Source organism: Alternaria metachromatica, assembly GCF_023757995.1.
Source record: "Alternaria metachromatica strain BMP 0045 chromosome Unknown scaffold_2, whole genome shotgun sequence".
In the NCBI taxonomy this organism is placed as follows: domain Eukaryota; kingdom Fungi; phylum Ascomycota; class Dothideomycetes; order Pleosporales; family Pleosporaceae; genus Alternaria; species Alternaria metachromatica.
The window spans coordinates 415,369-428,663 of NW_026055493.1; the positions used below are offsets into that span (position 1 = coordinate 415,369).

General features: G+C 52.6%; 5 protein-coding genes across 5 annotated transcripts; 3 read left to right on the top strand and 2 right to left on the bottom strand.

Moving 5' to 3' along the window:
- Positions 1-112: 112 nt before the first annotated feature.
- On the bottom strand, positions 113-1,280 carry J4E83_000953 (uncharacterized protein; the record flags this gene model as incomplete). Its single annotated transcript, XM_049327910.1, has 4 exons — positions 113-438; positions 616-985; positions 1,031-1,101; positions 1,193-1,280. 4 exons carry the CDS (start codon positions 1,278-1,280, stop codon positions 113-115), a joined length of 855 nt encoding a protein of 284 aa, XP_049192428.1.
- A 3,503-nt stretch (positions 1,281-4,783) lies between these two features.
- On the top strand, positions 4,784-5,645 carry J4E83_000954 (uncharacterized protein; the record flags this gene model as incomplete). Its single annotated transcript, XM_049327911.1, has 3 exons — positions 4,784-4,810; positions 4,861-5,223; positions 5,271-5,645. The coding sequence occupies 3 exons, from the start codon at positions 4,784-4,786 to the stop codon at positions 5,643-5,645; spliced, it is 765 nt and encodes a 254-aa protein (XP_049192429.1).
- An 86-nt stretch (positions 5,646-5,731) lies between these two features.
- J4E83_000955 (uncharacterized protein) lies at positions 5,732-6,218 on the bottom strand (the record flags this gene model as incomplete). Its single annotated transcript, XM_049327912.1, has 2 exons — positions 5,732-5,977; positions 6,030-6,218. The coding sequence occupies 2 exons, from the start codon at positions 6,216-6,218 to the stop codon at positions 5,732-5,734; spliced, it is 435 nt and encodes a 144-aa protein (XP_049192430.1).
- Positions 6,219-6,792: 574 nt separating this feature from the next.
- On the top strand, positions 6,793-10,140 carry J4E83_000956 (uncharacterized protein; the record flags this gene model as incomplete). Its single annotated transcript, XM_049327913.1, has 2 exons — positions 6,793-9,538; positions 9,590-10,140. The coding sequence occupies 2 exons, from the start codon at positions 6,793-6,795 to the stop codon at positions 10,138-10,140; spliced, it is 3,297 nt and encodes a 1,098-aa protein (XP_049192431.1).
- Positions 10,141-11,790: 1,650 nt separating this feature from the next.
- On the top strand, positions 11,791-12,561 carry J4E83_000957 (uncharacterized protein; the record flags this gene model as incomplete). Its single annotated transcript, XM_049327914.1, has 1 exon — positions 11,791-12,561. One exon carries the CDS (start codon positions 11,791-11,793, stop codon positions 12,559-12,561), a length of 771 nt encoding a protein of 256 aa, XP_049192432.1.
- Positions 12,562-13,295: the final 734 nt, after the last annotated feature.

The following is a 13,295-nucleotide window of genomic DNA, read 5'->3' on the forward strand; positions in this document are numbered from 1 at the left end:
AACACATGGCAGGCTTTCTGTTGAGCGAAACATCACAATGGTAGCAGGGCGACACATAAACCGTAGACGTTGACATACGTCATAGCAGAAGCTACATCCCGTCTTCGGTAAGCTACGTAGTGTTTCGCTTGCTGTTCCCCAGCCCCTTCATGAGCCTCTTCATCTCTTTGGTCGTAGCGAACGCATCCGACTCAATCAAGGTGTCGCGCCTCCCGCCCCTTTGCGCCTTCTCCACGTCACCCTCCGTGCCTCCACTGAGTAGATGCAATCCGGTCAAGGTTCTGCATGTCCGTTCGTCTTCCGCCGCGGTCATTGGTTGCTCGGGCATGATACCTGGCAGGAGGCGTGCAATCAGAGGCGTCATGACAAGCAGCGATCCGCAGATGATGGCGACGTTAACCTCGATAGTCGAGAAGATTATAGCGTAGGTACCCGCCTCTGCAGTCGTGTCAGCGTACACTTGATATCGGATCTAGCGAGGCCATACTTGTGACTTCACCGTCATTCGCTGCGTCATGTACCAGCACCAATCGTAGCAGTGTTATGATACAGACGCTAGAATCGAAGTCAGCAGATAGCTTTCTATCACAGGGAATGGAAGGACGCACAATCCACCAAGCCCAAAGACTGCGACTAGTCCAAGCTTCTGCCGACTGGGCAAATTCAGCTTCCCAATTACGGGAATAGGCAGAACCCAAATGGAGAAGTCGAGTACGAGACCGATGATGCTCGTTGACCAGAAGTGGTTTTCTTTGTTCATGCATTTTCCTGATAGCGTGACATTCCAGTAACTCTGCACAGGCTCGCAGAGAAAGATGTTACCGAAGATGCCCCAAGCCGTGGCACCGAAGACCAGGATAAGAAGCACGTTACATATCCAGACGATCTGAGGGATGACTAGGAAGAGGCGAAGATATTGTACCAGAAATGAGGCTTTGACAAGGTTGCTTGCCAGGTGGTAGAGGATAGTCTGGGCGAGAACAAGCTACAAACAGTCAACAGTGTGCGAAGCCTAATGGATATCACGCACCTTCAGCATAGCAGCAAGCGAGGGTGATTCAAGGCCTCCTTGCTTCAGATCCTCTCCGTCGATGCTGAACTCTGTATTGCAGTCAGCTTTTCCTTCCTCATGCAATGTCCAATTGGGTGTCTTGCGTCCAGCAACTACGGCCGCGAATCCGATGGAGGATACCTGCGAGAATCAGAATGTTGCTTTGAATACTGCCCAGATTACTCGTGCTGGTTACCATGGCTGCAGTGACGATGTAGTCTTCCGGCATAACTGTAGTTGATGTTACTCGGCTGCACCATCGCAAACCCACCACAAGTGAGGCGATCGCAGTGAAGATCACAGTAGGAATCAAAGTCTCATATCGTATATCCGCTGTTGCTTTCGATCTCAGGACGAACCAACTTGGAGATTGATCGTGCATTTGGTGAAAAAACGATGGGATCGTTGAGTGGAAATCAAAACGAGCGCTTTCGGCGTTTGTAGAACAGCAAGGCGATTGTCTTCTGGAATAAGTGTCCGAAGTCATCAGCCGCATTCCTTGGTGGGCACATGCAAACGCGGGCTGGACCAATCTACATGTTCCTGAGGGGCACTGCAATTCTGGTCGCTATGATGCCGCAGACCCACTGTGATAGCTCCTAGCCAACTATAAGCTCAGCTGGGGGGTAAACCATGGTACCTGGGAACTCTATATGAGGGGACAGAACAAAGATCGTTCAGCACCTCAGTTCAGATAATATTCGAGAATGTACACAGCTACTTCCCAAAACAATGAATGAGTCAGGCGAATACACCACATGGTAATCATCGATCGTGAGATAGCCGTTGTGCCAAAGTGTGGTTCACTAGTGGATCGGGCCACGCTGAACCGGAATACATAGACTGGATGATATCATCTTGATGTTTACTGACTCGTTCTATGAGACCGCCATGCTGTGTAGACAGGACTCGCAGATCATGTAGCGGGTACATAGAAGCAAACACCAAAGAGTGCGTTCACACCGCAGTTCATGAAAATTGAGACGACTTGATCGAGTTCTGGAAACAGTGTGTGGAAGGTCGCGGCAGATTGTATTGTATACATGTGTAAAGGGCACACTTGTGAAATGCAGCAAAGTGAAAGGTGAACGCTGCGCAGGGTACCGGGTCTTCGCATTGCCTAAAGGGATACTTACAGTGACTCCTTCTAAGAGAGCGCACATGTAAGGGTACACCTCAGCAGGTTGGCTGATAGAGATCGGTCCGAATCTCCCTTGGAGGCTTGGAGGCTTTTACGCTAGCTGCTGTCAATTGTCATGTGTCGGACACTATCTGGGCCGACTATACTTCTAGATGTGCATGAAGTATGGCCCCTTAGCGGGTTAACAGCATGGCGGCCGCGTTGACAGCTAGGGGACCTCTTTTGAGATGGCTTCGACGGATGCGTACCGGGTATTGTTGCTGACACGACATAGGGTTTGACGTCAGATCCAACAGGAGTTGAGTGTGAGCATAGGCTAGGTTGCAAAGCATTTGTATCGATTAGCCCCCTCTTGCATGCCGCATCGGCATCGGAGCGGCACGTCCACGTGGAGTGTTACATCGGCATGATGCCCATAAACCGACTCAGAGATCTCAGGTTGTCTACAGTTGGTGGAATTGGGTATGCCCAGCTCATAGGCGCACAGCTGTTTACAGATTTGTCACTACGGGATGCCTTAGTCTGCGCCTCGTGTAGGATAGGATCTGTGGTGGCTGTCTGGGTGGAGCCTTCCCAGGCTGACTGCGGTGAACATGCGATGAGCGGTGTGCGCTCTGAGATGATGCTCTATTGCCTTGCGTGCTTTTGTCACCAAGATGCGGAGAAGAGACTATGACGGTAGAAGCTCTTGGGGCAAATTGCGCATCCGACCGGGGATCCACCTTCCTTACAAAGGACCTCGCGGTCCGCATAGCGTGCAGCTGGCACCGAGATGTCTTTCCCGTTTAAGGTAGTCCTTTCATAAGGCTTGCTCTGCCAGCAGTGCACGATCATCATCAACACCAGCGGCTGAGGCGCTTTAGACACCGGACATGGGCATATTCGCGGACCGAGCTTCAGAGAACATGCAGGTGCATGCGAGATCGTTAAAGTTGCGTTTCGAGGAAGTGAGACCGGAGGAACTAGCAGCCGTTAGCGTCGAATTCGCGTGAGGAATTTGGAATAAACACCACCAGACTGTCGGTAAGTCAACACGGAATGTCGCGTATACGCCGTATGAGATTGGCGATTCCCGAGGCTCTGGGATTTGTCAAGCAACACACGATTTTCGTCCTCGTGGCATCTAGCAGTCCCTTATGTGAAGCAGGCCCATCCATGTCGCTCGGTTGCGATTGGTCAAATGTCCAAGGATTTCGTATTGCGATTGGATAAAGGTTGTTTCGCGACGATCTCCCGTGCGACTCTCCGCGTCTGCACTCTGATTACTGTGTCATTGACGACAACAAGGTTGCCATTCTTATCACAATGTCGTGATTTGGAAATTTGGTCCATCATCCTGCAAGCCCTAGTCGTAATCGTGCCGGAGCACGTTTCGGAGTTCAGCATGGTATTCGACTTTTGGGATTTGTTATCGTTCGCATCTTGCTTGACAAATTATCCCCAGGCCTTATATGGGTCGCGAGTGTCCACGTTTCCAGCAGACCAAAATGTCTTCTCCTGCTACAAGCTCAACTGGCTCTCAGTCTTCATCTTCTTCTTCTCCAAGGATCATGGCTTCTACCACCCACCATGCGTCGTCGCATCCTTTCCTATCACCTGCACACGCCTCCGACATATCATCATGGACAACTTCATTACCCAGACCCCAGTTGTGTCCGTCGACAGAGTCTCATTCCGGACTTCAGTCCCAGGAACAAGCTATCGAGGCCTACCGACAAATGAAAGCTGCACTATTCTCGAGAGCCATGAGCCCTAGCATAACCAAGCCCGCATGAGCATCTTGCGGAGGCGCGGTTCTCCGCCGCATACCATATGCCAACCCACACATACTACTGAGACGACTTACATTTAACGACCAATGGCGTCATACGCCGCCTTATACGGCAGATACCTGGAGGCTGGAACCTCGACGATACCCCAATGGCACGGAGCGTTGCTAGCGCAAACGACGGAGATAGTGGTGGTCTGAGGGCCGACATATGGTGACGACGCCATATGATTAGTCCAGATTCATTCTTGGTGGACATTGCAGTCCGGAACGTCCTCATGGTTCGAGACGTAGGGCGACGCTAGAATATCACTACTGTTAATTCACAGCTCTTCAAGAGTTCTCGAACATTCGGTTCCACGTCATTGCATGTTGTGCGAGTCTGGCCCATGTTGAAATACGTCTCTTGTACACCGGTGAACTTCCTGGCAACCGCTGCATGCAGCCCTAGGGGTCCACTGTGTTCGTGCCCTGTTTTGTGGGAGGCGAAGTCGTGTGTAGCCAATGTCGGACCTTCTGAGATACTGTTCATACTCGAAGCTAACCCTAATGCTGAGACAAGATCGAAATCGCGCCAAAAGAGGCTTTGGGGAAGCTCGGTTGCGACATTGCTCAGGATGCGTGAAATGGCAGAGCTACATCATCGGCTTGGCACTTGGGCACGGCCTTATCGATAGCGCGACGGGTCCGTGCGTCAAAAGTTCGCCGAACGCGACTCTGCGCGTTCGCAAACGAAGACAGCAACTTCACAACCCAGCCAACCCTCCGCGGCGATACCGATATTGTAGCCAATCACAGGATGTCTGGAAACACGCCCAAAACTATGTCCAAGGGACTGATGGGGATGAAGGTACGCAGGTCACTACTGGATTACCCTAGGAGTACGCTGAACGCGAGTAGTTTATGCAGCGCGCGGCCGCAAAATCTTCGCCCTCGACGCCCAATGGCCCGCCTAGCAAGAAAGCACGCCTCTCGAATGGTGCATCTGCTGTAGGAACCTCGGATCACGACATCATACAATCGGGACTGGATGCGGAAGAAGCGAAGCGCCAGGCGGCCCTAGACAAAGCTGCGCAACATGCGGGTGAGACAAAGTGGGTGTTGAGTTTCAAGGACCCTCTTGAAGGAAAGAGACAAGATGCAATGAAGGTTAGGCAAGCGGGATTCGCTGAGCTCGACGCAGAGGACGAGGACGAGGACGATGAGGAAGATGTTAAGCCTATAAGAATGCAGTTCGGCGGTGGTGTCAAGAAGAAGGCAGATGTGTGTACAATTTGCACTCGCGATAGAATCAAACTGACGAAATGCAGACAACGGTGCCTTTTGTCAAGGCCGAGAACTCAGAATCAGAATCCGAGCACTCTTCAGACGACTACGATTCGGACGATCCTGCCGCAGATCTGATCCGACAGACCAAGCGCGAAATGGCCACGGAAAAGCGCGAATCAAAGAACAAGCGGGGCGACGATTCCGTCAAGGCAACACCGAAGCGACAGAAAGACAATGGCGACCTACAGGGCTTGACATCGATCTCAGGCAGTCGACGGTCCGGAGGCGGGGGCGGCTTCGGTGGCATGGCCAACATGGAATGCTATAAATGTGGGCAAAAGGGACATATCTCAGCCAACTGCTCGTCTACACCACGAGGATCTGCAGGCAGAGGCAAAGGCAAAGGCCGGAGGTAGCCGCGGCGACGTCTTCTCGATGTATTTGTACACTTGGTCCGGTTCAATGATACCCCATGAAGACTCCGTCTTCAGTTGCACTTTGGTCATCCGACCTTGTCCCCGTCTTGGATGAGCATGTACTCGTCTCCGACCATCATCTTCATTTGGCTGTCGTCCATGAAGTTGTCGTGATCGCCATTCAAGGCAGCGCCGTCTTTGTCGTACATGAACTTGGCCAGCGCCAGATAGTCGGGGAAGACGAAGGTGCAGATGGCATCGTAGTCCATGAGTTTGGCTTTGCCGTGCATAATGTCTTGTATGGCTTTTCGATCCCGCTCTAGATGGTATGTCTGTGGCGGTCTCAGCTTGGGTGCTATGTAGTGGACTGCGCTCGGGCTGTACAAGGCTGTAGCTGAGGATGCCATGGCGCTGCAGGATGGGAACTGCGCGCTGTGCGTGGTTGTTGTTATAGTACTCGATAAAGTCGGCATCCGACATGCCATCTTTCTTCTTGATGTATATAGTCGCCTTGACAACCTTTCTGAAGCCAGTCGTGTTCGCGTAACCTGCTTGAAATGCCTTGGGTACCATGTTGTCACGTAGACGAAGATCAACGGTGACGGGCACGGGCAGTAGCCAGCCCTAGTGTCTTATCGACAATGCAGGGCCCACCGTATCTGACGTTGGTCGTTACCACAACGCCGGACGCTGCTGCATTCATTGTTTGGTGAGTAGAGCCGCACTCAGCGCCTGCCACTTCCCCGCCACAACATACGCTGTCCCTCACCGCCTCTTGTCTGCCACAGCTGCAGGCAATTCATTAGTCTCGGACCACAGTGAATCACCAGCGGACCCGCCTGTCCGACCATAGTCCGCTCCACCGCACGTCTTGTGGATGCCCCCATCGCTAGGCGCACGACAGTCTCTGGGAAACCTGTCGCTGGTACCACGACACCGAACGCTCCTTCCCAGGCTACCGGTTGCCTGGTCGATCGCACAGTACACAGCATCGTCATCACACTGCTCAGCCTCGACTCGGCTCGCCACCAGTCACCTCGGACCACGCCCCATACATAACCCGCTTCGCTGCCAGGCCGCCGTCGTCCCGCTACCAGCTACACATCGCGCCCTTGCGACTTCGCTGAGAAGAAAGCAGTCAGCCGCCATGGCGGAAGAGCTAGGAAGAGAAGCCGGGGGGAGGTCGCGCATAGAAGACCTGGAAAGGCCACAACTCGACGATCGTTCCTACCGAATCATCACTCTACCAAATCAACTAGAGGTCCTATTGATACACGAGGCGGGGACGGACAAGGCTAGTGCGGCGCTGGATGTCAATGTGGGCAGCTTCAGCGATGCGCCGGATATGCCGGGTATCGCGCACGCGGTGGAACATCTGCTGTTCATGGGGACCGAAAAGTACCCAGAGGAGAACGCCTACAACCAATATCTGACACGCCACGGCGGGTATTCGAATGCCTTCACAGCCTCTACCTCAACCAACTACTACTTTGAGCTTTCATACCCTTCCTCCACACCTGCGAGCAGCCAAACCGCATCGCCAGACGTGTCACAAACTAATCTGTCAGAGTCCAAGGACGAGTCGCCGCTATGGGGAGGGCTGGACCGCTTCGGCCAGTTCTTCATCAGTCCTCTGTTCTTGGAAGACACGGTCGATCGCGAGCTCAAGGCTGTGGACTCAGAGAATAAGAAGAACCTCCAAAATGATACCTGGCGGATGCATCAGCTTAACAAGGCATTGGCCAATCCAGATCATCCCTACAACCATTTCTCGACCGGAAGCTACAAGACCCTCCATGACGAGCCCATAGCACGAGGCGTCAAGATTCGAGACGAGTTTATCAAGTTTCACTCAACGCACTATTCTGCAAACCGGATGAAGTTAGTCGTCCTAGGCCGAGAGAGCCTTGACACACTGGAAACATGGGTGGAGGAGATCTTCGCTAAAGTCCCGAACAAGAACCTTGGACAAAATCGATGGGATATGCCCGTTTACACTGGGAATGAACTGTTGACACAGACGTTTGCCAGACCGGTCTTGGAATCACGGTCGTTAGAGCTTACATTCGCCTATCGCGATGAAGAGAAGTTCTACGAGTCACATCCTTCAAGATACCTTAGTCACTTGCTCGGTCACGAAGGTCCCGGTAGCATCCTTGCACACATCAAAGCAAAGGGCTGGGCGAACGGACTTGGTGCTGGAGGCTCTACCCTGTGCCCTGGCTCAGGGCTGTTCACTGTCAATATCAAATTGACCGAGGAGGGGCTCAAGAATCACAAAGAGGTTGCCAAGCTTGTCTTCCAATACATCGGATTGATGCGCGATCAGCCGCCTCTCGAATGGGTAGTCGAGGAGCAAATGCGGATCAGTGAAGTGGAGTTCCGATTTAAGCAAAAGAGCCCACCTAGCCGCACTGCCAGTGGTCTCGCCGGCATTATGCAGAGGCCTTACGACCGCAAGATGCTTCTAAGCGGTCCAGCCATCATCAAGAAGTTCGATGCCCAGCTGATCAGCGAGGCTATGTCCTACCTTCGACCAGACAACTTCAGGATGACGATCATTAGTCAAGATTTCCCAGGTGGATGGGATCAAAAGGAAAAGTGGTATGGAACAGAGCACAAGGTCGAAAAGATGCCAGAAGACTTCCTTGCCGAGATCAGACAAGCATTCGAGAGCAAGAGCCGACCGGCAGAGCTACACTTCCCGCACAAGAATGAGTTCATCCCGACCCGGCTCGAAGTAGAGAAGAAAGAGGTTGAACAGCCGACCAAGGAGCCGAAGCTTATCCGCCACGACGACAACGTGCGCATCTGGTGGAAGAAGGATGATCAGTTCTGGGTACCCAAGGCCAACGTTCATATCTACTTCCGAACACCCATCACCAGCGTCACAGCTCGTATCACGTTGTTATGCACGCTCTATCGTGAGCTTGTAAATGACGCTCTAGTGGAGTATTCCTACGACGCCGACCTATCCGGTTTGGTCTACGACTTCACCAACCACATCAGTGGCCTTTCGATTACCGTCAGCGGCTACAACGACAAGTTGCACGTATTGCTGGAGAAGGTCTTACTGCAAGTACGGGATCTTGAAGTATCAGAAGATCGTTTCAGGATTATTCACGACCGTATGCTTCGTTCTCTACGCAACTGGGAGTACGGGCAGCCTTTCCATCAGGTTGGGACATACTCTCGGCAGTTCAAGAGTGAGAAGAGCGTAATGAACGACGAACTTCTTCCAGAGCTTGAGAACGTGACGGCTCAGGACGTACAGCAGTTCTTCCCGCAAATCCTGGCGCAATGTCAAATCGAGGTTTTGGCACATGGCAACCTATACAAGGAGGAAGCTCTGAAGATTACTGATCTAGTAGAACGCACTATGAAGCCAAGGAGACTGCCATCGAATCAGTTACCTACACGCCGGGGACTCATCTGGCCATCCGGTAGTAACTTCATCTACGAGAAACAACTAAAAGATCCCCAAAACGTCAATCACTGCATCGAATATAGCTTATATGCCGGTCACCGTTACGACAGCGTCACGCGCGCCAAGCTCCTGCTTCTTGGGCAGATGACGGACGAGCCGTGTTTCAATCAACTTCGTACCATTGAGCAGCTTGGCTATGTCGTGTTCTCTGGCCCTAGCTTCCACGACATTTGGTCAGGATATCGCATTCTCATCCAGAGTGAGAAAGATTGTCGGTACCTTGAAGGTCGCATTGAGAATTTCCTCAATACGTTCGAGCAGACACTGAACGACATGAATGAGGAAGAGTTTGAGAGTCACAAGCGTGCGATGATCAACAAGAGGCTCGCGAAACTGAAGAATCTATCGTCGGAGGACAATAGGTTCTGGAATCATATCTATAGTGATTCGTATGATTTCCTGCAAGGTATGCTGTTACCTAGACCCGTGCGCTAGTGCATTTCTAACGAGTATACAGCCGATGTTGATGCCGCGACTATCGAGAAGCTTACAAAGAAGGACATGGTAGACTTCTACAGTCACTACATCTCGACTTCATCCTCTCAACGCTCCAAACTCTCAGTACATCTACAAGCGCAAGCCAAGGCCAAGGAGCCCTCGCTCGAGGAGAAGAAGACTGCCGCCGCCGCTGCGCTCAAAATCATTCTCGCCGAACACAAGATCACAACCAATGATGAAGCTTTCGAGGCTCGCGTCAAGGACGCATCGTCCAATGCGGCTATCTCGGATGCAGTTGCCAGCCACCTCACTGACGATCTCAAGATCGAGAAGGAAGTCGCCAACAAGATCCTCGACGAAGCAAAGGCTGCCTTGGGTGTAGCAGATTCAGGTCTGCCGGCCGCGCCTCAGGCCCTAGATGCGAGTGCAGACGTCAAGAGCGTAGTGGATGCTTCACAGCCTGTTCTTATCGAGGATGTGCATGCTTGGAAGGCGAGTATGCAAGTCAGCACCGGTGTCCGACCGGTGCGAAACTTGGAAGACTTCGTCGAGGTTGCTGAGAAGCTATGAGTGAACATACCGCAATGAGCATTCTGTTCAGGAATGCGTCGAAGAAGAACATGGAGATGCATTGTGAGGATGTAGGAAAAAGGAGAAAGGGGTGCAGCTTCGTTGCCATCTTAGCGTAGTTTCCCTCGACCTATAAATCAATCATACGTATTGCATGTGTCTGATCTATGATCTCTGATCAGCCACCTGAGCCACGTCCCATTGTCTCATTAGATCAAGTTCCCATCGCAAAGGTCTCCGCCTCGTCACTCTTCACGAAGCCGACAGGCGAACCGAAACACCACGCACGTGGAAACCCTATACCCCATTTGGCCATCAAGCTCCGCAAATCTTCTTCTGTACCTGGGATTACATTGATGAATATCCGATCGGTATCGCAGCGGGGTTCCGAATGTACTGCCCCTTCTTCTCCACCTATCCTGAAAAACGCCACTTCTTTGGAAGCCGGGGTCTCACGCTCCACATGTTGTAGAGAATGTACGAGTGACTGACGTACGGAGTCACTGTACGTGGAACAGCCTACGCAGCATATCGATGTACAGGTATGGTCACCCAACTTCTCTTTCTCGCTCTTCTTGGTCTCCCTGAGCACTCTCAGCGCCATCTCATTACGTTTTGTGAAGATGGTGCTTGGTCCGAGAAGCGTGGTACAGAGCTTCCATAGCCTTTGCGTACTAGACTGAGCAAGACCAAAGCCAAATGCTTCAGCATCGTAGGCGAAAACGTTCTCATCCGTGTGCCAGCGTGGTGTATCGTATTCGTGGGTTGTCGCGGTGCAGCGGATGGTCAGCCAGTAATTGTGGATGTTCGCTTCTGACAAGAAAGTCTGTAGCCATGAGAGCAGAGGGAGAAGTCGGTGTACCAAAGTGGCGGGAGAAGACAGTGTGAGAGATGCCCAGGTGTGGAATGACGGTGGGAGGGACATGGTGCTTGCGTGGAGGAGAGGACCGCAATATGTCCATGAAGAAGGGCTAAGTACTTTTAGGTGTGATGGGGATGTACTGTCAGCTTTGAGGTCTTCTGCTGAGGCATTGCCTGGTATGGTCGTAGGTGGGTATGGAATGAAAGCGTGGGAGCCGTATTGCGGTAGCGGATCGATGGCTGGCGTTGAAGCATTGTTTATCGTCTTGAATGATGGCTGCACATTTTCAATCGAGCTGGGTTCATCTTCGTAGAACAGTAACATGTTGAGCGAGTCTGCTCTCAGTAAGATTGAGAGAATTCTGCAGATTCGTAACTGAGAATAATTTGACTTCTGGAACTACGTGTTTTACGCGCTTTGGTCACACAAGGCGTCTGATTAGTGGTCGATGTTTAGGGCGTGGTGGCACAGGGGGCGCGGCATCAATCCTTTGACGGACATGTATATGTCACCCATTATTCAAAGAGACCTCGGAATGTCGCCAGACCGAATTGCGCGAATAACACCACCAGGTCTGCTCGTCAATGCGTGAGTTGAGATGGTGCTGCTACCTAGGTGATCGGTAGACGCGACCAACGTGGATCGGCCCGTCAGGGTTCCGACGGCTTCGTCATACCTGACGAAGGTGCAGTGGCAGCTCTCTGCATGGAATCACAACACCGCGCAAGGCATAAGGAGCCACTCGGGCCGGAAGGTTGAGAAAAGGAGGAGGAATCGATACAGCCAATATGCTACGACGAGCCATCCTGCGGTCGGCCGCGCGCCCACCACAGCTCCTTCGCAGCCCACACACGCGCCGCTATGCGACAGAGCCGCCAGCTTCTCCCGCGTCCTCCCAGTCGCGCATCGAGCGCTTCAATCGCCGCTTACCAAAGTTCCTGCACAAGTACACCAATGCGCTCGGAAATGCGCCCGTCACGCACATAACGTCGTTCCTCATCCTCCACGAGCTTACGGCCGTCATCCCTCTGTTCGGTCTCGCTGGCTACTTCCACTACACACACTGGCTGCCTCCGTGGTTCGCAGAAGGGGCTTGGATAGCGTCAGGTGTCGAGCGCTTCGGTCGGTACTTCAAGCGCAAGGGCTGGATACGCAGCGATGAAGCGCTGGAAGCCGAACGTGAGGTCGACGAGATCCAGAAGGATGACAAACAGAGGCAGTGGATGAAGAGCCAGGGTTTGTTGTCACATTCCGATGACGACGGCATCGGCAGCGAGACTAAGAGGCTGAGGAAGGTGGACCAGGCATGGAACATCAGCGAAGGCGGTGTCAGGCTGGTCGTCGAGTTTGCGACGGCTTACGCGATTGTCAAGATGTTCTTGATTCCGAGAATCGTGTTCAGCGTATGGGCTACCCCCACCTTTGCGCGATGGACGGTTGCCCCAGTCTTGAACAAGTTCCGCGCCATGTTTGGGAAGAAGGGCAACGGCGCGCCTGGAGCCGGGACTGGTGCTGTCGAAGGGGGTGCTATACCGAAGAGTGGAAGTGGAAAGACTTGATTATCCAAGTGGGCTCTAGTTACAGACAGGCCCTTGGTAGGTACTTTAGGTCTGCACTGTACATACCATCGTATTACTGAATGCAGATATGGTAAGCATTTCTCGATTGGCTACTTCCCAAGTCACGCCTTACTATCAATATCGCGGTGAAGTCTTTACCTCCCTCATCTTCTCATTCGCGTCATAGGCCGCCGTTTGTTTCGCTCATTGTCGGCTTTCTCGGCTGTTTCTTTCCCTCGTCTCCAGTCCCTATCCAGCCCAATTCCACGGCCAACAAGATGTGCTTCAACGACGACGATTACAGTTACGAGTCCAGAGTTGAGGTCCGCAATGGCCAGCGCTACTATACAGAGGATTACCAACCCCGCTTTGGTATGTCCAGACGCCGCAGGTATGGCCTCGGCGGCTCGTACTACCCTTCGCGCTACTACGACCATGCTCCCAGAGGCCGTTACATGAGCAGAGCAGTCACATATCCGAATCGGCACTCTCAGTACAGCGGTGGATATCCAAGTGGTGTCGTTCCTGGAGGTTATTCCAGGGGCGTACTCCCGGGCGGCCACTCCCAGGCCATGGTTCCTCAAGGGTTTATAGGAGGTGTGCATCCCGGTCATTCGTCTGCATATACGTACGGTACCGGATACCATGGCGGTGCTCGTAATGTTGTGCCGTTCAATCCCGCAATGGTAAGTTCCCGCTTGTCTTTCGTTGCCCTATCGCGTTTGTTTGCGACT